Source organism: Pipistrellus kuhlii, unplaced genomic scaffold (assembly GCF_014108245.1).
Source record: "Pipistrellus kuhlii isolate mPipKuh1 unplaced genomic scaffold, mPipKuh1.p scaffold_m20_p_5, whole genome shotgun sequence".
Taxonomy (NCBI): Eukaryota; Metazoa; Chordata; class Mammalia; order Chiroptera; family Vespertilionidae; genus Pipistrellus; species Pipistrellus kuhlii.
In genome coordinates this window covers 210,960-238,240 of record NW_023425551.1, presented here as the reverse complement: position 1 = coordinate 238,240, position 27,281 = coordinate 210,960, and the positions used below count along the sequence as shown (strand labels likewise).

Below are 27,281 nucleotides of genomic sequence, written 5' to 3'. Positions count from 1 at the left end.
CGACCCCCAGCCTGTTCCTGCCAGGAGACAGCTGCCGGCCCTGCGGCCGCCTGGCCCCAGGGCGGAGCGGGAGAGCGGGAGAGCGGGATGATGGACTTGGCTGGGCCCGCTTCCTCTCTCTGGCCCCAGTCCCCTCCTGCGAGGTGGGCCCGCGTGGGAAGTTGCTGCCCTGGTTTTGAATCCAGACTCTCCCCTTCCCTCGTCCTGGGGCCTCAGGCACGTCAGTGGCCCCGAGGTCTCCGTTCCTCGTCCCTGGGACCCAGTGGCGCGCTCGGGGCTGCAGAGAGGCAGGGGGCCCGGGGGTGGGCGGCCGTCCCAGGCTCCCTCGTGGCGGGGACGCCATTTCTCTGTGCGTTGGGCTGCCATGTTAGAGCAGAGGTTCTTTTAGCCCCTCACTCTGTACCCCGAGCTCCCGTTAGTGTCTGGGGCTTCTGCCTCCCCCAGAACGCAGCTCTCGTTTATCTGTTTTATGCGTTGGCACCCCATGCAACCATCCTTTGGAGAAAGCCACGTTTCCATCTAAAAAAAGTCTGAAAACCACCGGGCTGTGATTCTCGGGGTCCATTTTGCATCCAAACGCCTGTGGTTTGGAGGTATGCGTCCTCCAGGATGCCGGCCGCCCGGGCAGGGAGAGCCCCTCGCATTCCCGCAAACAAGGAGGGGCTGGGCGGGAGGTGTGGGGCTTGGGCCGGCGCCAGGTGCCATATGTCGGGTGGCCGGGGCCCCTTCCTGCCATTTCCTTGGCTTCGTCCTCCCTTCCTGTTGTGGCTGCCGTTCAGTCCGAGCGGAGAAGTCCCAGCCGGCTGGGCGGGGGGCGGCGGTCGGGGGGCCCCGCCTGGGGCCTCACCAGGTGGGGACGGAGGGAGGACTGAGCCCGGGGGAGGCTGTGAGAGCGCCCGGGCAGCCGCTGTGCCAGGAGAGGCAGCTGTGCGGGCGTGTCAAGGTGCCCGCCCTTGTCATGCCTATTTCTGTGCCCGGGGCGGCAGGCCCCGGAGGCCTCATGGGGGGAAGTCCCAGGCCCTTTGGTTCCTGTGACACGGCCCCTCCTATAGCTCTTGACCTTGGGTGGGATTTTCCTCTTCCTTTTGTGCCTGCGGATCCCCGGGGCCACACACTTCTGTTCATCTGGCAAGGAGCGGGAGGGAAGGGAGATGTGAAAGTTTAAAAAATGTGTTTTAAATATATGTTTATTGATTTTAGAGAGGAACGGAGAAGGAAAGGGAGATAGAAATGCCAATGATGAATCATCGATCAGCTGCCTCCTGCACACCCCACACCAGGGCTCTGACTGTAAAGTCAGTGTGTCCCGTCTCTGCCCTAACGCGGTTCCGTACTCGGAAGCACTGCCTCGCACCGAGAAAAGCAGAAACCCCAGCAGCCCTGCTCCTCGCCCGGGTGTGGGGAGAAACCCAGACCGCCGGCCGGGAGAGCTGAGGAGCAGGGTTCCTAGAAGTGACAAGGGCGCGTCCCACTGAGTCACTGCGGCCCGGCCCCGCCCCTGCCATCTGCTCCAGACGTGTGACCACAGCCAGGGGGCGCTCCTGGCCCTGCAGAGGTGGCCGAGAGGGCGGAGGCGGCAGCGACGGGGGTGACAGTCTGAGGTGGGGTCTGGGGGGAGAGTGAGGGTTTGGGCTGCTCTGTAAGATGGGGTTCAGCGGAGAGCTTCAGGAAGGCCATGAGTGAGGGAGCCCTGCTCTAGTTGGGGGTGTCCTCTGGCAGGGGCACCGCTGACTCGCTTGGGGATGGCGAAGGGCCCTCGTGGCTGGAGCAGCGAGTGACGGGGAGGAGGCTGGGGGCGCAGGGCCGGCCTGAGGGCCATGGCAGGGGCTCAGGCTTTCGTTCAGGGGAGGTTTAGAGAGAGGAGGGACTGGGGAGCGGGATGTTCAGAGGAGGTTTAGAGAGAGGAGGGACTGGGGAAGCGGGATGTTCAGAGGAGGTTTAGAGAGAGGAGGGACTGGGGAACGGGATGTTCAGAGGAGGTTTAGAGAGAGGAGGGACTGGGGAAGCGGGATGTTCAGAGGAGGTTTAGAGAGAGGAGGGACTGGGGAAGCGGGATGTTCAGAGGAGGTTTAGAGAGAGGAGGGACTGGGGAAGCGGGATGTTCAGGGGAGGTTTAGAGAGAGGAGGGACTGGGGAAGCGGGATGTTCAGAGGAGGTTTAGAGAGAGGAGGGACTGGGGAAGCGGGATGTTCAGGGGAGGTTTAGAGAGAGGAGGGACTGGGGAACGGGATGTTGATAGACGGGTAAGAGGTTTGGGCTGGACCCAGGGCTGTAGCATTGGGTGTGGGTGGAAGTGGTAGGATTCTGGATTTTTTTTCTTTAAAAAAAAAAATATTTTATTGATTTTTTTTTTTTTTTTTTACAGAGAGGAAGGGAGAGGGATAGAGAGTTAGAAACATCAATAAGAGAGAAACATTGATCAGCTGCCTCCTACACACCCCCCACTGGGGATGTGCCCGCAACCAAGGCACATGCCCTTGACGGGAATCGAACCCGGGACCTTTCAGTCCATAGGCTGATGCTCTATCCACTGAGCCAAACTGGTTAGGGCGGATTCTGGATGTTGTGAAGGTGAAGCCAGGTGGTTTGCTGATGGCCGCGGGTGTGAGGAGAGAGAGAAAGAAGAGAATTGCTCGGTGCCGGAGGGAGAAGGAGCCGCCATTTTCAGAGCTGGGCGGCTTTGCTGCGGGGAAGCACGGCTAGGGGAGAGGAGGAGTCGCTCGGCCCTGTTGGTGTTGAGGCGTCTTCTAGACATGGGAGCAGGGAGGTCCAGTGGGCGGTGTGCCTCTGGGTGGAGGGCAGTGCTGAGGGCTGGGCACCCCGACAGGAGCCAGCAGAGGAGGCTGACCAGGAGCTGCCAGGGAGGCCAGATGAGAGACGAGGAGAGGGATGAGGAGAGGGATGCCGACTGAGGGCTGGGTTTGCAGGCGGCCCAGGTCTGGGTGGAAGCTGGGCTGGATTGGAGGGAGGGGGGAGGGCAGGACGTGGAGACAGTGGGTCTGGGCTGTCCTTCCGAGGAGCTTGCTGTGAAGGCTGAGAACCTGGTCCTGCCCTGGAATGTGGGGCCCAGGCAGAGCTGTAAAATGGTGCCGGAGGAGGGGGAGGGGGGAGGGGGGAAGGGAGGGGGCGGGAGGAAGCAGGCAGTCGGGGGAGTGAGTGCTTGAGCCAGGGCTGAGGTGCAGGGACCGGTGCTGCCTGGCCCTGTGACCAGAGGGAAGGCAGAGTGGGAGGACTGTGCAGGGTCGATGAGGCGTGGAAGTTTCCAGCTTGGGCCCCCAGGATCTGGGGCGCCAGGCCCCCAAGGCCAGGGAGGAGCACGGGCCACTGCTCTCCCAGGCACACCGACGGGAGAGCTCATTCCCGACACGGGCACCCCCCCCCCCCCCCCCCCAGGCCCCGGACATCCTCTTGTTCTCTGGTCTTTAAGGGCCGGGCGGGACGATGCTGCTCTTCCTAAGTGAACGTGTGGGGGGATGTCTCCAGGTTTGCTGCACCCCAGCATCTGCCTGTGTCACCTCATCAGCACCCTCCGAGGCGGATCAGCATCTGAGCTCACCTGCTGAGCAGCCTGCCTGGGGCTGAGGAGGCACCCCTCCCCCCCTGAGGGAGGTCCCTGCGCCCGGAGGGTGTGTGGGGCCTGGGCATGAAGGTTTGTGTTCTCCCCCTGCGCTGGGCGGGCTGTCCAGGCAGTTGGGTTCGCACATCCGTGTAACTAAGGAGGTTAGCCCTTCCTTACACACGAGGGACAGAGGGTGAGGCAGGTGATGACTGGTTTTTAAGAACTCCTCCCAGCAGGGTTTGGGGTGGCCGTGCAGGCTGGCTCCTGGAGCCTGAGAGTGGAACCGGGCCTGGCGGTCCGTCCTTGGGCAGCTTTGTGCCGGAGGGTCACGTGCGATCCGTGACAAATTCCACACCTCGCCCACCTGCCCGCCGTGGGCCTCGTTAGGGACAGCCGTCTGTCCCCTCCTCCGGCTCCCCTGGAAGTCAGATCCCGCAGGCCCGTGTGTGTCCCTGTCTGTCTGAGCGCGTCACTCGGAGGAGAAGCCCGGACAAGGTCCTGTCCCCTCCCCCGTCCTCCCCAGTGCTGGCCAGGGCCAGGTGACATTCCAGAGGAGGCCCGCACCTCCCTTCCTCTCGCGAGGTTAATTTTTAGCCGCCCCAGGCCTGTGGAGCCAGGTGAAAGCCTTCGGTCCCGCGCTCAGGAGCTCTGCGTTCCCAGCCGCCATTTTCTTGGCAGCGCCCTTCAGGGTGACTCATTCCTGAGACCAGGAACCGGGGCTCAGGGAAACCACGCCTGCCGCCCAGCTGGCCTGGGCGCGCCAGGCTGTGCCCAGGTTGCCATGCCCCTTCTGAGTGCGCTGCCGCCCTCGGGCTCAGGTGACCAGGTCAGCCACCTGCGATGCTGGCTTTTAACACTTTGTGGGGCCCGCGCCCCTGCTCTGGGGAGGACTAGCACCTGGCTTCAAACCGCCCCCCCCCCCAGCTTCCTGCCCCAGACCTGAGGACCACCAGGGAAAGACCTCTCCTTCCTTCCTTCCTTCCTTCCTTCCTCCCTCCCTCCCTCCCTCCCTCCCTCCCTCCCTCTCTCCCTCTCTCCCTCCCTCCCTCCCTCCCTCCCCCCTCTCTCCCCCACCTCTCTCCCTCTCTCTCTCTCTCTCTTTCTCTGTCTCTCTGTCTCTCTCTGTCTGTCTCTCTGTCCTCTCTCGACCGTATCTCCCACAGCCTGCGGGTGGTTAGAATAGGAAGTGAAGTGCTTCCTGTATGAGGTTGGCTTTCAGATCAGGGTGCGGATTGTCACCGAACCCCCCCCTCCTCCCGTGTCCGCGGAGAGCGTGGCCTCCCTGTGGGCGTCCATGTTGGGAGCCCTGCCTCTCGCCGTGTGTCCCCTCCGCCCACCTCCCCCCTTATCCTTCCCCGTCTCAGTGCAAAGGCTTGGAGATTTCTGAAGGGCACGGGTGGATGGATGAGCTGAGAAACTCTCTGATCATGATAAGGGGCAGTCCTGAGCCAAACAGTTTCCTCCATGTTCTGCGAGGGCCTTGGATGCAGGCCAGAGGAGGAACCTACCCCCACTCCTCTTTATTGGTCTTTAGAGAGAGGAGGAGAGAGAGAAACATCGAGTTGTTGTTCTACGCATGCCCTCACTGCTTGCTGTTTGTGTAGGTCCTGACGGGATTGAACCCACCACCTTGGAGTATCAGGAAGATGCTCTAACCAGCCGAGCTGCCTGGCCACGGCAGGAAAAGGGCGGCATTTTGATGTTCAGATTGGGAAGACTCCATTCCCCTCGTCCCCCCAGTTTCAGACTTTCTGCTCACTCCAGATTCAGATTCAGATTCAGAAAAACATCCTCACGCCAGTGGCCATGCGATGGGAATGTAGCTCGGTTGTCTTTTTATTTTTTAAATTTTTTTAAGGAAACCAAATTGTACATTTATACATGCTTATTCTTTTATTTGATTCCTGTGTCCCGCTTTACACACCGATAATTGCGGGCCAAAATAAAATGTTTAATCGGTGTGTGCCCATAGCCCCGGGCTCAGGGGCCAGGATCACAGACATGTTTCCAAGGGGTCCGGCCGTGTGGCCGTCGGAGGCAGGGAGAGGAGGAGGGCTCAGGAACTCAGTTTTTCAAGATTTATTTTTAAGGGCTGGGCACACCATTTTGTAACTGAATTTTATAGATTCTATTTTAGACCTTAGCTGGTTTTAAAATGGAAGAACCCCAGATTCTATTTTACAAGGCATTGTAGTTTCGCAGCACTCAGTGATGGCATAGGGAAACCCGAGAGGTGCCCAGAAGACACCAGAGTCAAATGCTTTAAAACCATGGTCCAGCCCTAGCCGGTGTGGCTCAGTGGACAGAGCATTGGCCTGCAGACGAAGGGTCCCAGGTTCAGTTCTGGTCAAGGGCACGTACCTTAGTTGCAGGCTCTGTCCTGCCCCTGGCCAGGGCACGTGTGCGAGGCAGCCAATACATGTGTTTCTCTCACATGGATATTTCTCTCTCTGTCTCTCCCCCTCCCTTCCACTCTCTAAAAACCAGTGGGGGGAATGTCCTCGGGTGAGGATGAACGGAAAAGAAATATAAGTAAGTAAGTACATTTCACTGTCTCTGAAGACAGCGTTTCCTTCAGAATGTCCCCTTTCTCTGGACACGGACGGCCGCAGGGGTGTGGGCTGGCGGAGTCCCCGTGAGGCCTGGGCCCGGACCAGGGCGGGCTCGCTGTGGCATTTGCTGGAGCAACATGTGGAGAGCCAGCGCCTTCCTGTCTCGGGGCTGGTGGACAGGGCGCTGCTTGTGTGCTTCCCGCTCACTGGTAACCTGCCAGCACCTTGCAGGATATTATGAAACTTAAACCAAACGAGGTTAAAATGGAGCCTCTGTGCCATGAACAGATGCGGACTGAGTGCAGAAGTCCGCCGTGGTCTTGGCAGAGGCCGTGGGATCACGGGCAGGCGCGGACAGGCCCCGCTCTGTCAGGAAGGGTCCGCGTTCAGGGCGGGTTTCCACCACTGGTCACTCTCAGCCCAGATTCCTCCTGAAGACGCGCCGCGGGCATGGCTCCCGCCCCGGGCCTGCGGGGGCCGAGGGTTTGCTTGTGGCTGTCTCCTGATGGCCCCTGCGAAGGGAAGCGCGCTCTGCTAAGTAGCTGTGTCCAAGGGGAGCGAGGCCGGGGCGAGAGCAGCATGGTGTGTCCCTCGGCGGGTCCTCGGCCGGCCGGCACAGTGAGGGAACGGTGGCCTTTCCGCCGAGGCTGCCGAAGGTGCTGCCGCTGGTCTTTGGCCATCCAGCCGTGCCAGCGAGAGCAGGGCTGGGTGGGGTGCACAGAGCAGACGTGTGTAACTTGGGGGGATCTGGAGGCGGCACAAGTGGGTCACCGTCCATCAGAGTCACCTTCCAGCTCTGCCTCAGTGGACTCCCCAGCCCAGACCCGTCACTTCGGTGGCATTGGTGCGCGTCACACGTTAGATCGAAATGCTAACGTGCTGTGGAATGTTCTGCCAGGTTCCGTGTGGTGAAATGACATGTTCTCTGAAGAGGTCAGGGGACTTTTTTGAGCCTTGGAAACAAGGAAGGCAAGTATTTGCCCCGGGGCTCGGAGGGACCGAGCTGGTTCCTGGTGCCTGATCCTGTGGGCTCTGCCCTGGAGAGGCTCGCACCAGGAGGCTGCCCTGAGGTTGGGGTCCCCGGCAGGTGTCTGTGTCTGCCTGTCCTTGTCCTGGGTGGCGGGGCGGCGAGGTCGAGGGGTCCCCGAGATTGGCCTTAAACGATGGGAGAGGCAGCAGGGCTGAGCACGGACACGGGGTGGGTTTTCTGAGAGGGGGAGGGCACGTTGGCTCAGTACATCTTACACTCCGGAAAATGAGGTGTAGCATGACGAGGATTCTGCTTGCCTTTGCTGATTTTCAAAGCCAAGGCTCTTGCACACTTCTCTCTGTGTCCAGAGGAGCAGTTCTGCCGGGCTGGGCTGCTCCTTTGAGGATATTAACTGCCTTTCGCAAGGCTGGGCCCGGGGACGGGGCCCCTGGGTGGTGGCTCTCACAGACCATCTGCTCACCCCGCCTTGTGGGCCCCGCCCCCCTGGGGCCCCTCAGATAAGAGCCGGACAGCCTGGAGCCCTGGTGGCTTTTGGAAGACTTGACCCTGACGTTGGGAGTTAGAGTTTCAGGAACACGCCCGCGGCTCTCCCGCCCGCCTGCCCGCCCGCTGCGGGAGCTGCCTGCAGAGCAGATAGATTCAAACCATACGGGTGTGCGTGGAGCACAGATTACATTTCCACACAGCTTGCAAATATTTTCTTCCAGAGGTTAGCTGCTTGCCAAAAATTTAAATTTTAATGTTACAGCTTAGTTTTCATTTTGATCTAATACGCTGGTCTCATTTCTTGCTGCCTGTTTTTTCAACCCTTGTCTCTCCCTGTGCAAGCCCGGACGGCGTGGGCGAGGGCAGACTTCTCTCTGTGCCTGGCTGCGATGGGAGTCGCACGGTGGGCGATGTTCTGCCCCTTCAGGCGAGGAGCGCTGCCTAGCACAGGTTTTTGGACCAAAGTTTATTGTTCCTTAAAGATACCATTAAACTTTACTTAGTGTGTGTGACGCTTTCATGGCTTCTGAGGCCGTTTTTTTTTTTTTTTTTGCAACTTGAAAATAAATATATTCACAATCTGTAGAGTTACATTCTGCTTACTACTCTGAGGCCGTTTTCTGATTCTCTGACACATGCTCACCTCCAGGGAGAGAGCGGTGACTCACGCCCGGGCCCTTTGATCTGGCACCGAGTCTGGGACCATCCGGTTCCAAACACGTAATTTTCTTTTTCTTTTTTTGTTTTGTTCCACCTTTCTCCTTTCCCCCCATTTTTTTTATTTTTATTAAGGCATTATGTGTGCACATATCTTACCATTGGCCCCCCTCCACTCCCAGAAACACGTCGTTTTCTTAAACAGTGCTATCAGATATTTATACAACTTCCAAGCTTATTATGAAATAGTCTTTACAAGTGTTTATTAGCAGCAGGAGCAGATCTAGATAACAGTTTGATCTAGCTGGGGTGCATACCAGAACACACGGCCGTTTCTGGAGAGAGTTTGCTAAGATTGCAGATAAATGATTTCAACTAGAGGATTATCCCCGCGTTCTTTACGATGGGAGGTGCGGGCGTGTTTTTTTTTTTTTTTTTGTCTTAAAGCGGACGCGAGCCCGTTGGACGCAGGGTGCTGGGGCGCTGAAGGCACAGATGCCGGGGGAGCCAGTGGAGAGCGTGCCCGGGACCGTGCCTGCGGGCTGCAGGCTGGCTGCCTGAGGCATCGGCGGGGCCGCCCTTGTGAAGTGGCTCAGCCCGCCCCCTGGGAAAGGCCGCTCTCAGCTCCTTCCCAGGACCCCCTCCTGCCCCCGCACCTCTTAGCTTCTGGGTAAACCTGGACAGCGAACACGAAACGCACACACAGCGGAGATGGCACGGAGCACTTCTTTCCAGAGGAGCGGGACACGTCCCCACTCGGCTGTCTCCTCCTCCCCGCTCCCCGGACACCCGCTCTCCACGGCCCGCTTATCTGAGTGCCATCCCGCCAGAGCCGCAGTGGGTTTGTTGTCACAGCGCCCGGAGCCTGGGAGGTGGATCTGCTCAGTCTATCGGAAACGCTGCCTTCCGCCCTCCCCCACACTCCCCGGGAGGACCGCCGTGGCCCCCGAGCCAGAGGCCGGCCGCCCCTTGTGAACGGGACTGACGGACACGTCTCACTGACGCTCTGCAGACAGCAACGCCAGCCGCCGGCTGCGAGGAAGGACCCACGGGGTCTCCTCTTTGCAGGGCCTTCCCTTGCTCCAAGTACAAAGTCAAAATGGCTTCCTTTAAAAAAACACAAAACACTCGCAGAACTGCTTCCTGTAACCTGCGGGCCCCGTCTCCATGGCCGCACCACCTGCCCTCGCCCCACCTTCTCTGGCCACCGGCTCCCTCCTCCTGCATCACCTCTTGGCCTCACGGCTGGAGTCCTCTCCCGCCATCCCAGTCCACGTCTCGGCCCCACCGCGGCTCAGCCGCTGCTCCTGTTGTTGGCCTCGGCAAATGGCCTCCTCTGCACGCCGTTCCTGCCCAGGCGGCGGCAGAACTGCTGGCAGGGCTGTCCTGCGGGTGTGTCGTCTTGTTTGTTTTCTCTCTCGACTGGAACGGACCCCGGGGGGCCGGGGCGTCTCGGCCTGACCTGGTCACCGCTGTCCGCAGCCCTCTGCAGCCCGAGGCACGTGAGGAGGGGCACGAAGGTCAGAGGGGACAGGCCCTGGCTGATGACTCTGCCTCCGGGCGGCACGGCTGTGCTCCCTGACGGCAGGAGGCAGCCGCCCTGTTCCCGGGGTGGAAGGGGCTTCGTGGCTCCTGCTTCCCAGCTGCCGCCACCCCGTCACCCGGGGCCCCGGGGCCGGCATGGACAAGCACACCAGCCTGTTTGTCGGACTGGGACCAGTGCAGGGGCCTCCGAACAAACCGGGGAGGGCGAGGCCGGCTGCCCCTGCCTGAGCTCCTGCGTGCTTCCCTCCCCCACCCCGGGCTTCGTGGCGGGGTGTGACCCAGCCCCACACACGGGCAGGAGAACGCTGGGCTCCTTGGTGCCGCCAGGCCACAGTGGGGTTCCTCCGTCCCTGGGTGGGCTTCTGGGGGGACTCTTCTCTCCTGGAGGGGGTGTTGCCTCGTGTGCTCTGCCAGCCCTGGCCCCGCCGTGTGGGGGAGGGCATCTGGGGAGGGGCCGCGCCCTCTCCGAAGGAGTGCCTGCCACCCAGGGGCGCAAACACCACACTGGTGATCCGACCGCGAGCCGGGTCCCAGGTGCTCTCTCCCTCACCCGTCTGGTCACAGACTCCGCACTCTGCCAGGACTTTCAGCCACAGGCCTCCCCAGCTCCCACACACACAACTTTCTCTCTGTCCCACCGGAGAATTGAGGCTCATTGTTTTGACAAGACTGACAAGCCATTCTTTTGTCCCAAGCATGCAGATTCATTCATTAACAACTCATTAACTCAAGAGCTACTTGGTCAGAGGTTTGAACATACAATGAGGTATATGTGTTGTTTTTTTTTTCTAATTCTCAAGGATATGTTTTTTAAATTTATTTTTAGAGAGAGAGAGAGAGGTGTTGAACTTACAGCCTGACTGGGACTCGAACCTGCAGTCTTTCGGTGACCAACCACCCCAGCCACCTGGCGGGGTGTGCAGTGTGAGTCTCAGCCCGAGGGAAACGCTGACCTGGTGGGCCAGCCCGGGGTACGCCCGATTCTGAGTCTGATAGCCGGCTCATTACACGACTCCGTCTTGTCAGTTCCGATCTGCGCTGTCGCTGTAAAAGTAAAACCAGAAGTAGAACCGGCTTTCATGCCACAACCAGTTTTTAAGTAAAATAAACAGAGTTGCAAACACGCGTTGGCTTTCCAGCATTCCAGCATGATTTGAACGGTTCCTGTCTTATACTGACACGATTCTTGAGCAATTACTTATCTGGGCTGATACTCTGGAGTGGATGGTAGAATTTTAAGAATTTTGGTGACCGATGGGTCTTGAGGTGGCTTCGGGGCGGGTGGGAGCGGAGCAAAGTGGTGGTTAGTGGTTTCTGCCCTGGCTTCGGGTCAGCTATGATGTAGCCGCCATGGGGATCCGGCTGATGGGAGCTCCGTGGTCCTAAAGCACATGAGGCTTGGATGTAAACTACGGAGAAGGTGAACGGTGGGCAGGTCACTGATGACGACAACTTGATTTTCTTCCTTTTCAGCTACACTTGGGAAGCTGTTGACACCAAAAACCAGATGCTCTACAAGATCAGCGTCTGCGGGAACGTGGCCATTCCCGCGTGCGGGGCGTCGAGCGCCGTCTGCATGCAGAACCTGAAGACGGGCCGCTACCGCTCCGTGGGTGAGTACCCGCCTGGCGTCCCTGGCCACCGTCCTGCGTCGCAGGGACAGCTCCGTGGCTGTATAGCTGCCGCACAGTTGCGTGTGCCTGGACTACGTAATGCACAGTGTATGTCCGATCATAGCTAAAGGGGTAACAGTGTAAATGTCCACTGAGATGAAGTTAGGTGTCTTCCATTTAGTGCAGCGATGCTCAACTGGTGAGCCGCAAGAATGTGGGAAACGTGCAGCGCCTGGCTCTTAGGGGCACTGACTTCTTTCCTTAGGCTGGCATACAAAACACGGCAATGGCCAACACAGCCACAGCTTCCCGGGGGGACCGAATTAAAATTCTCTCTCTCTTTTTTAAAATTTTTGGTCAGATTGTATTTTTTGGTGTGCTGCAGAACTTTAGTAATTCGTGTATGTGTGCCATGAGATGAGAAAGGTTGAAAATCGCTGATCTGGTGGAATTAATCGTCGCGCAGAATTATGCACATTTGTACTTAATTGGCCATTAAGTACAAATGGTTAACTCGTGGTCGGCAAACTCATTAGCCAAAGAGCCAAATATCAACAGTGAAACGATTGGAATTTCTTTGGAGAGCTGGCTTTTTTAAACTCAAACTTCTTCTAACGTCACGTCTTGGTGTTTTATGGAAGAGCCACACTCGAGGGGCCAAAGAGCCACTTGTGGCTCGCGAGCCGCGGTTTGCCGACCACCACCCTAGAAGGCTATTTCCACGTGGTTCTGCCTTCTCATGTTTTTCTCAGGCTCCCCACCCCCATCTCCTCTAGTGTTGGGCCTTTCCCCGTGCAATGCCTGCTTCCTTCTGAGGGTCCTTGATGCTCGGGCAGAGTGCGTTCACTCGGGTCAGCGATGGTCATGGGTTCTAGGCTCACATTCCCGATTACGTACTCCCCAGGGGCCGGCACTCCCAGATTAAACGGGCAAACCTTTCTCCTGGGGCCCCCTTTCCCTTCCCCTGGGGGAGGAGGGAAGGGGCAGATGCCTAAACGAAGGGACTCAGGTGCCAGGGTCCCTGGGTTTGGCCGGTTGGGGGTGCGGTCTCCCGGGGAGGGCCCCCCGAGGCGGGTGCTGTGTGTGGGGTGAGGTGGGCGGTGTGGAGCCGGAGGGGCAGCATGCTGCCGTAGCCCTGCCTGGATGGAAACGTTTCGGGTAAGAAGAAGGTGTCCGAGGTCGGCTGGTGGAGGCTGGCTCCTGCTGGTTTCTCTGTCTGCCGCGGACGAGACAGACTGAAAACGCACGAGAGTGTCTGCGGCCGGGAGAAAGACAGAGGAGCGCCAGGTGGTCTGACTCTGGGGTGAGACAGGCTTTTTGTGTGCGATACACTTAAAACACAGCAGTGAGATGGCCACTTTCCCGACGGGCACCTTTGATGATTCATAGAGAGAGGCCACGAGTTACTCAGGTTTTCAGAAAGGGACTTGACTGTGATGCTTGACGGCATGTTTTTGGCTAGTGAAAGAGTCCTGTTGGTGGTGGTGGTCTGGTATAGCATAAGGTGACCCCAGATGCAGAAAAACCATGGGAGGAGGGTTGTGAGATTGGCAAGGTTGGACAAAATTTGAGAATGACCAAGTTCCATAAGCTTTGGCCCTGGCTGGTGGGCGCAGGGGTTAGAGCTTCAGCCTGCCTTTCGAGGGTCGCAGGTTCGATTCCAGTCAAGGGCATGCACGTGGGGCAGGTTCCCGGCCAGTCAGGGTGCCTGTGGGAGGCAACAAGTTGAGGTGGCTCTCTTACATCGATATTTCTCTTTCTCTCTTTCTCTCACTCTTCCCCCAACTCCCACTCTCTATAAAGTCAACGGAAAAAATATCCTTTGGTGAGGATTAACAAACAAACAAACAAATAAAAAAGAAAGAAAGAAAAAGTTCCTTAAAGAAAGAAAGAAAGGAAGGAAGAAAGGAAGGAAGGAAGGAAAAAGTTCCATAAGCTTTGAAAGAAAGAAAGAGAAAAGTTCCATAGGCTTTGGAAGCCAGGCAGGAGCGTGGTGACCTGGGTGGGTGGTGGGTTGGTGATGGCCATGGGGGAGGCGATCTGATAGGACGGGTGTTCAGAAAGCAGGCCCGGCCCGGGGAACAGCAGAGCTCGGTGGACGGAGACGCCGATGGTAACTAGATGAGTTAACAGCTAAGTTCCAGGTTGACGATGATATAAACCAGCCGTTTCCAATCTCGTTTTGCTCTCCCAGACACATTCCACATGCTCTCCCAGCTCCGAACCCAGCTCCCGCAGGGGAGGAGTCGGCTGGGTGCTGTGAACTTTCAGCCGTTACTGCCTGTCCTTCAGCGCCAGGAGGCAAACGGGGGGCGGGGGGAACGGATGAAGGTGAGAGGAACACGGAGAGGTAATTCTCAATTAGATCTGATTTGTGTCTTACGGTGGCTGTAACGAAATTTGCCTTTGTAACTTGTTTTACAACTAATGCCTTGTATACCGTGTGTGAGGTACTATGCTTTTAAGTAACATAATCTCGGTTCATTCAGCAGCTTTTTTGAAGTAGGTGATTTCATTTCCCTCGTTTTACAAATGAGGACACCAAAGCCCAAAATAGATAAGCTGCTGGCCAGAGGCTGGTTGCCAGAGGCGGATGGTTGCGAATGTGCCGCTGACAGGCGGGCCGGAGCCTGTACTTATTTGGGGCTGTGCAGTTTGGAGAGTCAGACGGTTGTGGAGCTAAAATGGGAACCGAGACGGGAAATCTGACCTCCTGAAAACTGACTTCTTGTGAACTTGCTAGAAAGGGGGGAGGGGGCGGGAGTGAATTTTGAGAGCAGGGACAAGAACTGGAGTTTCCAATAAATCAGAGGAACGGGAGAATCAGGATGGCAATAGATCCAAACGTATATGAGAACTTCATGTATAACCAGCATTTTAGGTGTAGTTGAGGCACTTACCTCTTAGCACACAGGGCCAGACCACTCCTTCCTGGTGTAACAGGAGTGACCGCTCAGTGAACGTTAAAAGGACGGTGGAATGTTAGGGGAATCGAAATAGAATCCAGAGGAGGCAAGGTCTCCCCTTAATAAATAAGACGAGCCACCTGGGAGAGAAGCGCAGCGTCTGAGGGCTGGCAGCTCCCGGAGAGGAAATCCCGATGGTCAGGGCCACTTCATTAGTGCGTCAGGTGTAAGTGCAAAGCGAAGCCTCGCCTTTCTCCCGCCACATTGGCAGGCGCTCCCAGGGTTGCATCAGACAGCGCTGGCAGGGAGCCTGGGTGCGGGCACGTTTGGGTAGTGCTGTGGGATGGTTGTCTGCAGCCCTTTCGGGGAGATCACTGCTGATGCAAGTTTTATGGTGCCCCCAGGGCTGTCTGTCTGAATGCTTAGAGAGGAAGAGGAAGGCCTCCGCTCCAGGTTAAATAATAGTACCTTATTTTTGATTAAGAAATCAAACCTTAGTTCTTCCCTAAGCCAACGATACGGTTGAGTATGCAAATCTAGCAGAGGGGAGCAGCTAGGTTTTATGGGGCCTGTGAACAGCATTTGGCTCCATTTTCACCGCATTTTAAAGCGACTTCTACGTCTTATATATTTGATTTCCTCTGAAAATGTGATCTGACGATGAGGCCTGAAGCACTAGTGATAATTCTTTAAAAAATGTAACACTTTTTAAACTTATAAATAGGATGGGCCTAAAATTCTTCGTCGAATGCAGTTAGTCTAAATCATTTGCTCGTCATAACCTTTGGAGGCATGACATCACACTTGGCAAATATGGAAAACCACCAACGGTGTCCACCTCCCTCCTAACATCCTAAGTATGAATACCCCGGTTTTAATGGAACTCCTCTGAGCGTGAGGAGCTATATATCCACGACTGAGAGCCGTGACCAGCCCGTTTAACAGGTCACCCACCCCCCAGCGGGGAGGTAGTTGAGGTTATTCACCATCAGAGCCGGGGGCTCTGGCGGCCTTCTTGCTGGGGACCTGGGCAGGACCCCAGAGTCCACCTGGTTGAGGTGCTGTGTCCTGGCCTCACTCTCAGGAGCCTGGCATTGGCTTCGGGGGCACCCCTGTGTGTGTGTGTGTGTGTGCGTGTGTGGCCCGGCGTCAGCCTCGGGAACCTCCCACCACCCCATGCAGCCCGGCCCCTGGGTTGGATTTTGTATCTCTGATGATTAAGATGTGAAAACATTTTGTTTTTAAGCCCTATATACATATGTGTATGTTATATATTTGGTAAAACCATGTCATTCTGTGGGATATTTAAGATTGTGTTTTTATTTTATTTAGGGTTAGGGTTAGGGTTAGGGTTAGGGTTAGGGTTGTGTTTTTATTTTATTTTTCATTTTTTATTAAGGTACTATATGTGTGCATATCTTACCAATTTCTCCCTCCCCCCTGTTGAGTTTTTAGATATAACTCATGTTTTTATCCCATTTATGGTCTCTCCTGGTAGTCTAGCAAATTCTAATTTTTTAAAAATAAATCTTAATTGTTCAGATTATTACAAATGTTCCTTTTTTTCCCCCCCTCCATTGCTCCCCTCCACCAGGTTCCCACCCCACCCTCTGCCCTTTCCCCACCCCCCATTGTCCTCGTCCATAGGTGCAGTTTTTGTTCAGACTGAACAAAATCTGCTAAATTTTAAAACATATTCCTATAACCTACTTTTGCAAATCTTGCCAATAGAGGAATTAGTACTGTACAGATATATATATATATATATATATATATATATATATATATAATATACTTTTTTTTGTTTTTTAAATTTTTTTTATCTTTTTCATTTTTTATGTACAAAGATGTTTGTACAGATTTTTTTTTTCCGTAGTGCTGTGATAAATACTATGCTGGGACAGCCTAACTGTGTGGGGCAGTTGAATAAATTGTATGTTTTATTCTGATTTCCTTGGTTAATTCCCAGATATGTGAATAAAATATTTAAAAACAACTGGCATTTAATACTCATTTATTTGAAACACACACTTGAAATCAGTCACTGAAACAGACACGAGCTCCTTTTTTTTCCATGGAGCTTACACACACACACACAAAACCACAACGGCAAAGGACACTGGAATGTGAGGATGCTGTAAAAACAGGGGAGGAGGCACAGCGCTGCAGGCGCGGCCGGACGTGCTCAGGCATACCAGGTCCGGCACCTGGCTGGGAGAGCCACGCTAAGCGGGGCGGGAGCCGGGGCGAGTCCCGGGGCGTGGGGGGCAGCGGAGGAGGGCGAGAGTCTCTGGGGGCGGGAAGCGTGGTAGCAAGAATAGAGATCTCTTTCCAGGAGGGCAGTTGCTGTAGCGCAGAAAGCCGAGGCAGCAGGTGCGGGAAGGCCAGGGCAGAGCTTCTGTCCAGTTCGGGGAGGCATGAGTCCACTGTGAAGGGCACAACAGGGGGGGAGCGGCGGCCAAGCCCCGCTCACGGGGGGACTTAGCGCCGGGGGAGCCCCACGACCGGCTCCAGCCACCCGAACCAGCCAACGTGGCCATGCTCGTCAGGCTGCACCTCCCGGCGCTCCCGGGCAGCCTGGCCCCCGCGGGCAGCCCGGGCCGCCCGGGCCGCCCCGCCCTCGCGGCCAGGCCGCAACCCCAGCAGTTCCGCCCAGCGCTCCCGGCGGGCCTCGATCTCCCGGGGATCCCCGTTGTCCATGACACCGACGGTCCCCAGCAGCCACTCCGCTCCCCAGCGGCGCCAGGGCTCCCGGAAGGGCGGGCCTCTCCCGGCGGCCCCGCCATCGCGGGCGGCCTCGCCATCGCGGGCGGCCTCGCCATCGCGGGCGGCCCTGCGGGGGCCGCGGCCCAGGCGCCGGAAATTGACGGGGAGCCGGTCGGCGGCGTCGGGGCGGGCGCCGGGGCCGAGGCGCCGGAAGTTGACGGGGAGCGGGTCGTCGTCTTCGTCGTCGGGGGGCGGCCGGGGCCGCGGCTCCCGGTACGGCCAGGCCCGCAGCATCAGCGCGTAGTGGACGCGAGCTCCCCAGAGCCCGTCCGGGTCCGGGTCCTCCGCCTCGCGTGGCAGGCGCCGGGCCGGCTGGGCTCCGGGGACCGCGGCCTGGCGCGCAGGGCCTGCGCCATCCGCCGCGGCCTGGCGTGCAGCGCGGGGCCCGGCCTGGCCGGGGCCGCCGGGACCGGCGAGCGCGCCCTGGCCCGCAGGCTCTGCAGGACGCGGCGGGGTCTCGGGGGCATGGCGTGGCCCGTCCTGGGGGGGGCCGCCGGGGCCGGCGAGCGGGGCCTGGTGGACGCCCTGCTGCGCAGGCTCGCGCTGATCGGGCGCGGCCTGGCCGGCAGGGCGTGGCTCGCCGCCCTGGCGGGCCCCGGCGAGCGCGGCCTGGCCTGGCGGGCCCTGGCGAGCGCGGAGGGCGCGTGCGGCCAGGCGGCTCCAGATGCCGCGCCTGCGCGCGCCGAGGGGCCCGACTCGCCGGAGAGCGCCACCTGGCGGGGCTGCCAGGACGCGGCGGGGCCTGCGGGCGCGGGCGGGCCTGGCGGGCCCAGGCGAACCCGGCGCGATCTGGGGATCTCGGCGCGCCCAGCGCGGCCGGGCGGGCTGGAAGCGCGCAGCCTGCCCTGCGGGGCGCGGCCGGGGGAACGGGACCTTGAGGGGCCGGAGCGGCCTATTCGCGGGGTCTCCTGCCAGCGCGGCCTGCTCGGATGAGCCCGGGAGAGCTCGACCTGGTCTGGCGCAGCGGCCCTGGAGAGCGCGGTCGGGAGGACACGGCGAGGCCTGGCGGGCCCTGGAGAGCGCGGCCTGGCGGGTCCGGGACGCAGGGTCTGCAGCACCCGACGCGGTCTGGTCTGGAGAGCTCTGCCGGCTCGGGCTGGGCCGGCCTGGGGAGCGCCGTCGGCTGGGCCGGGGGCTCGGGATCTCGCAGGGAGCCCCCGGACTGGGGAGCGCGGCCGGGAGGGGCGGGCGCGCGCGGGCGGGCGCGCTCTGGAGGGCCCGGGGCGATCTGGCGGGCCCGGCGAGCGCGGCCGGCTCTGGCGGGCCCAGCGGGGGCGCCCTGCTCGGGCGGGCCCGGTCTGGAGAGCGTGGTGAGGAGGGCCTGGCGCCCTCGGTCGAGGGGCCCTGGGGTGGTCCGCCGGGCCCAGAGAGCGGTTCGCCGGGCCCAGCGAGCGGTCTGGCGGACCCAGCGCGCGGTCTGCAGGACCCAGCGGGGTCTGGCGGGCCCGGCCTGGCGATCGGGATCGGGGGGGCTGGTGGCGGCCCAGCGGGCCTGGGCGAGAGCGGCCTGGCCGGGCGGGCTCGGCCTGCGGGAAGCCGTGGTCTGGCGGGGCTGGCGTCCGCAGCCTGGGCTGCAGGAAGCGCCCTGGCGAGCGCGGCCTGGAACTCGCCCGCTCCGATCGGCCGGGGCCGCGCCAGGGCGTTCTGGCCTGGCGGGGCCGGCCTGGGGAGCGCGGCCTGGTTGGGCCCGCGCGGGTTCTGGAGGACCCGGCGCGGTCTGACGGCCCCGGCGAGCGCGATCCAGCCCATTTGGCGCCGTCCTCGGGAGCTGGCCGTGGGCCTGGCGTGCTGGCCGCCGCCCCGCAGTCCTCGCCCGGCTTCGGCCCGGGGAGGTGGCCCGGCTGGCGGGTTGCCGCGGAGCTTGCCGCGCTGGCGCCCGGTCTGCTCGGCGGCGTCAGGCGGCGGCGGCGGAGAGGCTGACGGCTGGCGCGGCGCCGCGGCTGGCGGGGGGATGCTGCCGCCTCGCGGCGGAGCGGGGCCCGGGGCCAGCACCTCTGCTTCCCGGCTGCGGAGGAACGGGCGGCGGGCGCGGGCCGGGGCGGGCTGCGGTCTGGCGCCGCAGTGCCGGGGAGGGCCTTTTATGCCGGCGGGGGAGCCGCCCCCGCGCGGCCGCAGCACCGCTCTCCGCCGCCGCCGTGTCCTGCCGCGCCGGCTGCGGGGGCGCCGGAAGCCCCGCCCGCCGCCCTCCCTCCGCGGGCGGGGCCGGCGCTGTGCGGGCGCTGTCCGCGGGCAAGGCTCGGAGCTGTCCAGGCGCTGGCGCTGTCCACGGGCCGGGCTCAGGGTGCTGTCCAGGCGCTGGCGCTGTCCGCGGGCCGGGCTCAGGGTGCTGTCCAGGCGCTGGCGCTGTCCGCGGGCGGGGCCGGCGCTGTGCGGGCGCTGTCCGCGGTGCCGCGCTGTCCGCGGGCGGGGCTCGGCGCTGTCCAGGCGCTGTCCGCGGTGCCGGGGTGTCCACGGGCGGGGCTCGGCGCTGTCCAGGCGCTGTCCGCGGGCGGGGCCGGCGCTGTGCAGGCGCTAGCGCGGGCGCTGTCCGCGGTGCTCACTGTCCGCGGGCGGGGCTCGGGCGCTGCCCAGGCGCTAGCGCGGGCGCTGTCCGCGGTGCCGGCGCGGCAGGTGGCCGCAGATTGTGGCGGACAGGGGTTTGCAGGGCGGACAGGGGTTTGCAGGGCGGACAGGCCCCGGTCTCGGTCTCCGCGGGAGCGCGGGTGGGACACAGAACCGCTGCGCGGCGGTGTCGCAGCTCAGAAACCATTTCCTCTCCTTCACCAGATGGCATCCTGATTTCACCCCCTCCTCCTTTTTTAAAGACCTCGGCTGTCCGTGTTGAATTGGACCACTTAACACTCTCGAGATCACTAATCAATAATCCCAGGGCTAACCTTTTAATTTTGTTTATTTTATTTAAAAATATTTTTTTTTATTGATTTTAGAGAGGAAGGAAGAAGAGGGAGGGAGGGATAGCAACAGCAAGGATGAGAGAAAACCACTGATTGGCTGCTTCCTGCATCTCTCCCTCCGCCCCCGCCGGGCCTATAACTCGTGACCGGAATGGAACCCGGGGCCCTGCAGTCCGCAGGATGACGCTGCGTCTAGTCTACTGAGCCAGACCAGCTAGGGCCCATTTTATTTTTCACTAGTTGTTTTAGATAATGTAGTGAATCCCATCTTTAACAAAATGCAGGAGGAACCCGACAATAACCACTATTTATGGAAGTGACCATTAGCCCACATCTGCATTTAAAAACGTGCCCCCTCTCTTCCTTGCTTCCTCACCCCCCACCCCCAATCTGTGTGTGTGTGTGTGTGTGTGTGTATGTGTGTGTACGCTGTTTTCAACTCTTTGGGGACTCAAGTGGTAACAGTATGAAATGAAAATCAACTCCATTGTTACCTTCCACTGTGGTTTATTCCCGGTCACCCCACACATGGGAGTGGCCCCACCCGATTTACCCTGCTCTTCTGTGGGGCCGTTCGGGCTGTTCCCAGGTCATTGCTGGAGTGAAACCTACCAGTTGTCCTCTCCGGTTTCCTGCTGTGTGCGTGCATGGTTTGCTCTGAGCATCTGCCTGGGAGCCGAGGAGTGAGGTCACAGGGTACATGAAAGTCCAATTTCAGGGCCTGATTCCACGCTGACTTAGAAAGTGGTCACACCGGTTTTCACCTCCGCGCTGCGTAGGAGAGGTCTCCGCCACCTCTCCACCCACGTTTGGCGCTTAATTTTTGTCCATGGGATTGCTGAAAGCAGTGTGCCATGTGGTCTCGATTTGCAATTCCTTGTTCACCAGTGATGTTCTGCATCTCCATGCATTTATTGATGTGTTTTCTGTCTGGACACGTCCTGTCCATTTTAGATTGAGTTACGTTGAGTCATGTGACTTATTCTCTCTGCCTAGAAGGCTTAGATTTTCCTCATTGCTTTTGATATTAAAATTCATCCTATCTTGGCTAGCTGTGAGCCTTAAAAAGCATTCTCCTTTTTGTGTTCTCTGTCAGGCTTTTCATTTTCCTTTATTTCCTGGACTTATAATTTTTTTTTTTTTGGTCCTTTGTGAGTTTATGTATTATAAATGCCAGTTCTTTGCCAGCTCTGTGTACTCCCATTTACAACTTGTTTCTTTTGTTAAGCTATTTTTGATGAATGTAAAAACTTTAAATTTAGTAACAAATTTACCACTTTTTTGTAGCTAAATTTTATTTAGTGTTAAATACTTTCTTACATTAAGATACAAAAGATGCCGAAACCGGTTTGGCTCAATGGATAGAGCGTTGGCTTGGGGACTGAAGGGTCCCAGCTTCGATTCCAGTCAAGGGCATGTACCTTGGTTGCAGGCACATCCCCAGTAGTGGGTGTGCAAGAGGCAGCTGACAGATGACTCTCTCTTCGATGTTTTTAACTCTCTCTCTCCCTTCCTCTCTGTACAAACTCAATAAAATATATTAAAAAAAGATATAAAAGATAACTATTTTTTACTAAAAGTTTGAAAGTCTGGTGTTGATGTTTACATCTTTAACCCATGTAGAGTTTATTTTTGTATGTGGTGGCAGATAGTGATCCTGTTTTATCATGTGTTTTTTTCCCATGTGGATTGCCATTTTGTTTCCAATTCCATTTATTGAATATCCTCTTCTTTGCCAACTGATGATATATTGAAGTTTGATTTGCACAAATGTCTCTCCTGTGTTTTAGTCTGTCAGCTTATCTGTTTCCATGCCAACTACCAAGTATTAAGCAGGTAACTGCCATGTGTCCAAAACGGAAACCATCCCCACACACCATGATGTTTTATTTTGAATTTAATTAAAAAAAACAGTTTGCAGTGTATATTATAAAAATAAACATATGACTTGCAATTTGGGTGCTCCTGAATCTTTTCAGTTGAAAATTCACCCGAAAGAATGATTTTAAAGTTGGTCTGTAGTTGCTTATGGCAGGCAGATGGTTAATACTACGTATACTTTTTATTCTTGATTATTGCAGTAATTTCCCAGGCAATCTAAAACATGATTACTCCACTTGTGAGCCATTATAAAGAGTTTTGATTGGGAGCACATACGATGGGAAGTTATTGAAGAATACCCGTGGCCGAGTTGTACATTTTAATGATCACACGGGTGCAAGACGATGGGGTGGGGGCGGTGAGGGACAGGCGAGAGCGGCGTTGAGGGGCCCCGTTGAGGGGGCGGCAGTGGTTTTGTAGTGGCGGAGACCGGAGGTGGGAGGAATACGCGGAGGGGAAGGTAGGCCTCCGTGGATGTGTCTGGGGCCTGAGCAGCGGGGCGGGTGGGATGCTGCTCCCGAGGTGCAGGGTCCCGGGGCAGGCCCGTCTGTAAGTTTATAAGCTTCCCGGTGAATGACGGCGCCGTGTGAACGGGCCGGGGCCTGGAAACGGCTTTGTGGCTCTGAGTGTGCTACAGCCTGTGGTGCTCTTTCCTCTCCCGCAGGCGACTCCCTGCTGAAGAGCGCCACCAGGACCCTCCTGGAGTTCAACACCACCGCGGACTGCGACGGCGGCGGGCGCGCACGCCACAAGCTGCAGAGCAGCATCGCCTTCCTCTGCGGCAAGACCCTGGTGAGTCCGCGCTCCGTGCCAGGCGTCCCGCCGCCGTTCCCGGTAACGTTCCGGGTAACGAGCGGGAAGAGCGGAGAGCGAGCAGATAGACCCCCAGCCGAAATCGCCATCGCCGTTACGAGCCAATAAGTGAAAAACCCGGAGTCTGTAGTTCCAACTGCGGGTGAAACTCGATCCACATCCTGTTTGAGGCTACAAATCACAGTGATGGATGTGCTTAAACCCGAGCACAGTGTAATGTTTATTGCAGGCCCAGTTTCCCCCCTTCTTCCCAAATCTCTTCCCCCAGCATTTTATTTGGGAGTTTTTTGTTTTAAATGTTTTTCTTTCCTCACATATGTTAAACTGTAGCGACGGAGATCTGTGTAGGACAGCTGTTTTCAAAGGATGGGCGGCAGGAATGTTTAAAACATGCAGTACCTATGTGGTCGGGGGCACTGACTTCTTTTTCCGTTATTAAAAAAAAAAATTAAAAAAACTTAAAAAAATGACAACAGCCAACACTACGATAGCTGTCCAACGTGAATGAATCAAAATTACACCAATTTTTTTTTTGTCAGATGGACAAAAAAATGTATTTTCTGGCGTGCTGCAGAACGTTAGTAATTTGTTTATGTGCATGTTATGAGATGAGGAACGTTGAAAATGGGGGAAGTTTTTGTTAGTGGGTAGTAGGCTTCCCATCTTTTTGGGTATTCCTAGTGTTGAAAGGGGACATCATTGTTCAAAGTGAGATTTGTTCTTGCAGTCTCTCTATTGCATGGGATTTTTAAAATTTTAATCTTGAGTGGTTAGTGAGGGACCCAAAGTAAGAAATGGCTAGTTCTTAGGAAAAGCAATCGGTATGCAGATCCTGACAACGCTCTCTCATTGGAGTAAGAGCCCAAGTACTGAGAAATATCAGGGTGCAAGAAACTCATGTGGCCACCAGATTGCTTTAAAAAATTATTTTAGAATTTGCTGTGATTGCTGCATTCTCAGGCCCACACTGTGTCAGCTCAAGAGTTTTTTAAAGATAAAACTTCCATGTTTGGACCAGCCTATCCGTTGCACTGCTGTCCATGTCGAAACCGTGGGAGGGAAGCCCATGTGCCATTGTGTGAAACATGGAGGTGTGTGTTACTGAGCAGGCCAGCTCCTGCTTTCGTTTTAGCCGATTCCCTCCAAGAATTCTGAGCTCACCATGAGAGAACCAGAATTGTGGAGGCCTCCAGATTGGCACATGGGTGAATTCCCGCCGGGTCAGGCATCGCCCGGCAGTGCTGTGGCTAAGTTTGGCGTCTCCCTGGGTGGAGGCGTTGGGGGGGGGGGTTGGGTGGAGGGGTGCAAGGGGGTGCGGGGGGGGGGTGGACTGAAGCGAGGCTGGCTGGGAGCTCAGCGGGCCTGGGTGGGCCTCCTCCCTCGCTGACAGGAAGCATGAGGTCACATTTCTGGCGTTGATTTTGTTGGCATGCGGCTGGAGAACATTTGGAGTGAAGGATCAGGCCCCGAGGACTGCTTCCCAGGAGTTTACTGTACTCGCATAGCTGGGGCAGCAGAACAGCCTTGGCCGATTCCCCCAGATTCCAGCGTGACTCCGTGAAGCCTTTGTCTCGGAGCCGCTGGGCTTGGGAACCGGCCGATGACCTTGTCCAACTGCAAACGGCTGTGCTCCCCCGCCCCCGCGCGGCTGCTTTTAAATCGTCCGCCGGCGGCTCCGCGCCGTCCTGGGCACGCGCCCGCGGAGGGTGACTCTGCCTCTCCCCGCAGGGCACGCCCGAGTTCGTGGCCGCCGCGGACTGCGTGCACTACTTCGAGTGGAGGACCTCCGCCGCCTGCAAGAAGGACACGTTCAAAGCCAAGAAAGAGGTAGCCTCAAGGTCATGTGCTGGGAAAGTACATTCTGGGCCCTCCAGACTGGAAATACTGGTTTGGGCCTGACGGTTGTGCTGGGTGGTTCCTCGCCCAGGACAGGGCTCTCTCTCCACAGCCCTCAGGTATAAAACGGCCCCCACGTCTCCGGTGCCCGGCACCTCGGTGCTGAGGGACCCGGCGGAGCGGGGCGTGGTGTGTCCTCGTGCCTCCTGGGGCCGTCTCCGCCAGCAGCTCTGGGTGGCGTGTCCTGAGCCCTCCAGGTCTCCCCAGCTCACCTCAGAAACCGGATGGCTTACATTCCTTCCCTTCTTTCTTGGTCAGATCATTCTTTAAAAATAAAATAATAAAAGTTGGTTTCAGAGAGGAGGGGAGAGGGAGAGGGACATAGAAACATTAATGGTGAGAGAGAATCATTGCTTGGCTGCCTTCTGTACATCTCCTACTGGGCATGGAGCCTGCAACTCGGCCTGTGCCCTGACCGGGAATGGAACCGTGACCTCCTGGTTCATGGATTGATGCTCAACCACTGAACCACACTGTCTGGGCTGGTCAGGTCATTCTTGTTGGTCCACAAAATGTCCTGTTCCCTCAACTGGGGCCCCCGAAGGTGGCTCAGCCAGTTGGCTTTCCCTGGCCACGGCGGAGAGGAGAGGAGAGGAGAGCGGAGCGGAGTGGAGTGGAGTGGAGCGGTTACACTCTTTCCGCCTCATTCCTCCGCCATCTGGGTCAGCTGGACAGCGGTCTTCGTGGGCCGATCACTCTCTCTCCGCCATTGGTTGCCTGTTCTGAGGGACAGAGTTCAGAGCCTTAGGAGCGAGGAACGGAGCGATGGGAGATGTTTTCACGAATGGCTTACTGCCGTGTCGTTCAAGGAGGGCAGAAAGGGAGAGTCCGCTTTTAAAAAGCGAAGCCGTGACACAAGGAGTGACAGTGACCACGGGCCTGCAGCACGGCAGTCCAGGAACGGGGACGGTGCCTCTCACAGGAGCCGCAGGAGGCTCAGGCAGCTAAGCCTCATGTGCGGGAGGGAATCGGCCCAAGGAAATGTCCCTGCTTTGGGTTTGGTGTCGGTTCACCCTGAATCGTACAGCGGAGGGTGAGCTGGGGCCGGAGGAGCCTGGGGGCTGCGGGTAGCTGCCTGCTCCCCCGGAGACCTCCCCCTCCCCCTCCCTGGCTCCCCCGCCCCGCCTGCCAGCAAGGCTGCTTTCCTGCCCCCCCCCCCCCCCCTCGAGGCCTCTCCCTCGCTCTCCTGGGCTGGCGGGGGCCTCTCCCCACCTGGGAAACCCTCCCGATGAAAGGAGGGAAGAAGGGGCAGCTTGTTCCCCTCGGCCGGGGCCGGTGTGGCGGGCGGGCAGGCGCACATGCAGCGCGGCCCGGCCCCCGGTGTGTTTGCACAGCCCAGGGCGGAGAAGGGCCCGTCTCACAGGCCGCGGAGACAAAGAGGAATGCAGGCAGAGCCTACGTGACGCGGCTGGCGTGTTTGCTCTGTGGCCTTTGCAGCAGACGGTGCCCTGCTCTAAACTGTTCTTGGGGCGGAGGGGGAGGGCCAGCTGTTTTCTCTCAAAACACTGACATTTAATTTCTCCTCCGAGGGGGCCTGAAGGTGCAGGAGAGACGTTGCAGTCTGCTCTCTGCTTGCCTCGGGGCTGGGGGGCAGCTGGGAAGGATCGCACTGGTGTCCAGGCGCGGGGGGGGGGGCAGTGGATGGGGGGCCCCACAGGAGGAATTCCTAGCGTTCTGAAAGGCTTCTTGCTTTCGGGGGCTGGGACTAAAGGTCCGGAGGGTGGCGCCTCGAGGGAGGGTGGGGAGCATGTGGCCGCCCACTGGGCTGCCGTACCCGCTCCACTCACAGTGCCCCCGGTCACCATCGAGCACCCCGCTTTACCCGTCCATCTCGGGGGGATGGATCCCGCTGACCGGCTGGGGTGCGACTACAAACGTTGTTAAAACACTCAGCGTTTCTTTTCTTTTCATTTATCTCCTTTCCCCCCCAAGGACCTCTCCCTGCTCGCTCCGCCCCAGCACCCGCCCTGCCCCCTCCGCTCTGTGTCCCCTGGTTGTGCTTGTCCCATGCACAGCACCCAGCACCCAGCACTTCTTCAGGGAGAAACCCGCTCAGCCCAGGTTGTGGCCGCCACGATTGCCGCACCTCGCTCGCATTTCCCGGTCTCTGTGCTGCTCTGGCGGCCAGATCACGGCAGTGCTCCCTGCCTCTCCCCACGGCCACCCTGGGCCGAGCAGGGGACCCGGGAGGGTGTTTTTAAGATTACAGTTTCTCCAAAGCGCCACGGCCCCTCCCCGGGCGCGGGAACACAGGGCACTCAGACGCAGCCACACAGGCCCCGCTAACATACGGGAACAAGGTCCACTCAGTGTGCGAGGGCCCCTCCCCCGGCCGCCGCTCATGAATGTCTCCATTGCTCCGCGCCCGGCAGGAAGCGAGGCCTCCCCCAGGAGCGCTGTTTTCCGACGCGCACTCCAGCTCTGTGGGCGCCGCAGGGCGGGCCGCTCCTTCCTGGCCACGCCGCGGTGGCCGGCTGCCTGGAGCGGGGGTCTGGGCGCCCGCCTCTCCCTGGGATCCCTCGGGCCCGTCCGGAGCGGCGGGCCTCGCACACGTGGCCGTCCCGCCTCCCCGGGGCCGCGCCTCGCTCTCCCCGCCGGAGAGGGACACACACACACACACACCCCGTGACGGGCTGCAGGGGGACCTGCCCGTTAATTTGGGTAATTTCTGAAGCGCAGGCCCGGCCTCTCGGCAGGATGTAGCCGGGGCCTGGCGCCCGGC

General features: G+C 58.5%; 1 protein-coding gene across 7 annotated transcripts in view; it reads left to right on the top strand.

Moving 5' to 3' along the window:
- IGF2R (insulin like growth factor 2 receptor) overlaps positions 1-27,281 on the top strand; it is an 88,667-nt gene that overhangs the window by 7,268 nt on the left and 54,118 nt on the right. For all 7 annotated transcript variants that reach the window (XM_036413797.2, XM_036413800.2, XM_036413798.2 and 4 more), the window contains exons 2-4: positions 11,264-11,403; positions 22,515-22,642; positions 24,392-24,490. In XM_036413797.2, coding sequence (XP_036269690.1) covers positions 11,264-11,403; positions 22,515-22,642; positions 24,392-24,490 — 367 coding nt within the window. The remainder of the gene's footprint in view (positions 1-11,263; positions 11,404-22,514; positions 22,643-24,391; positions 24,491-27,281) is intronic.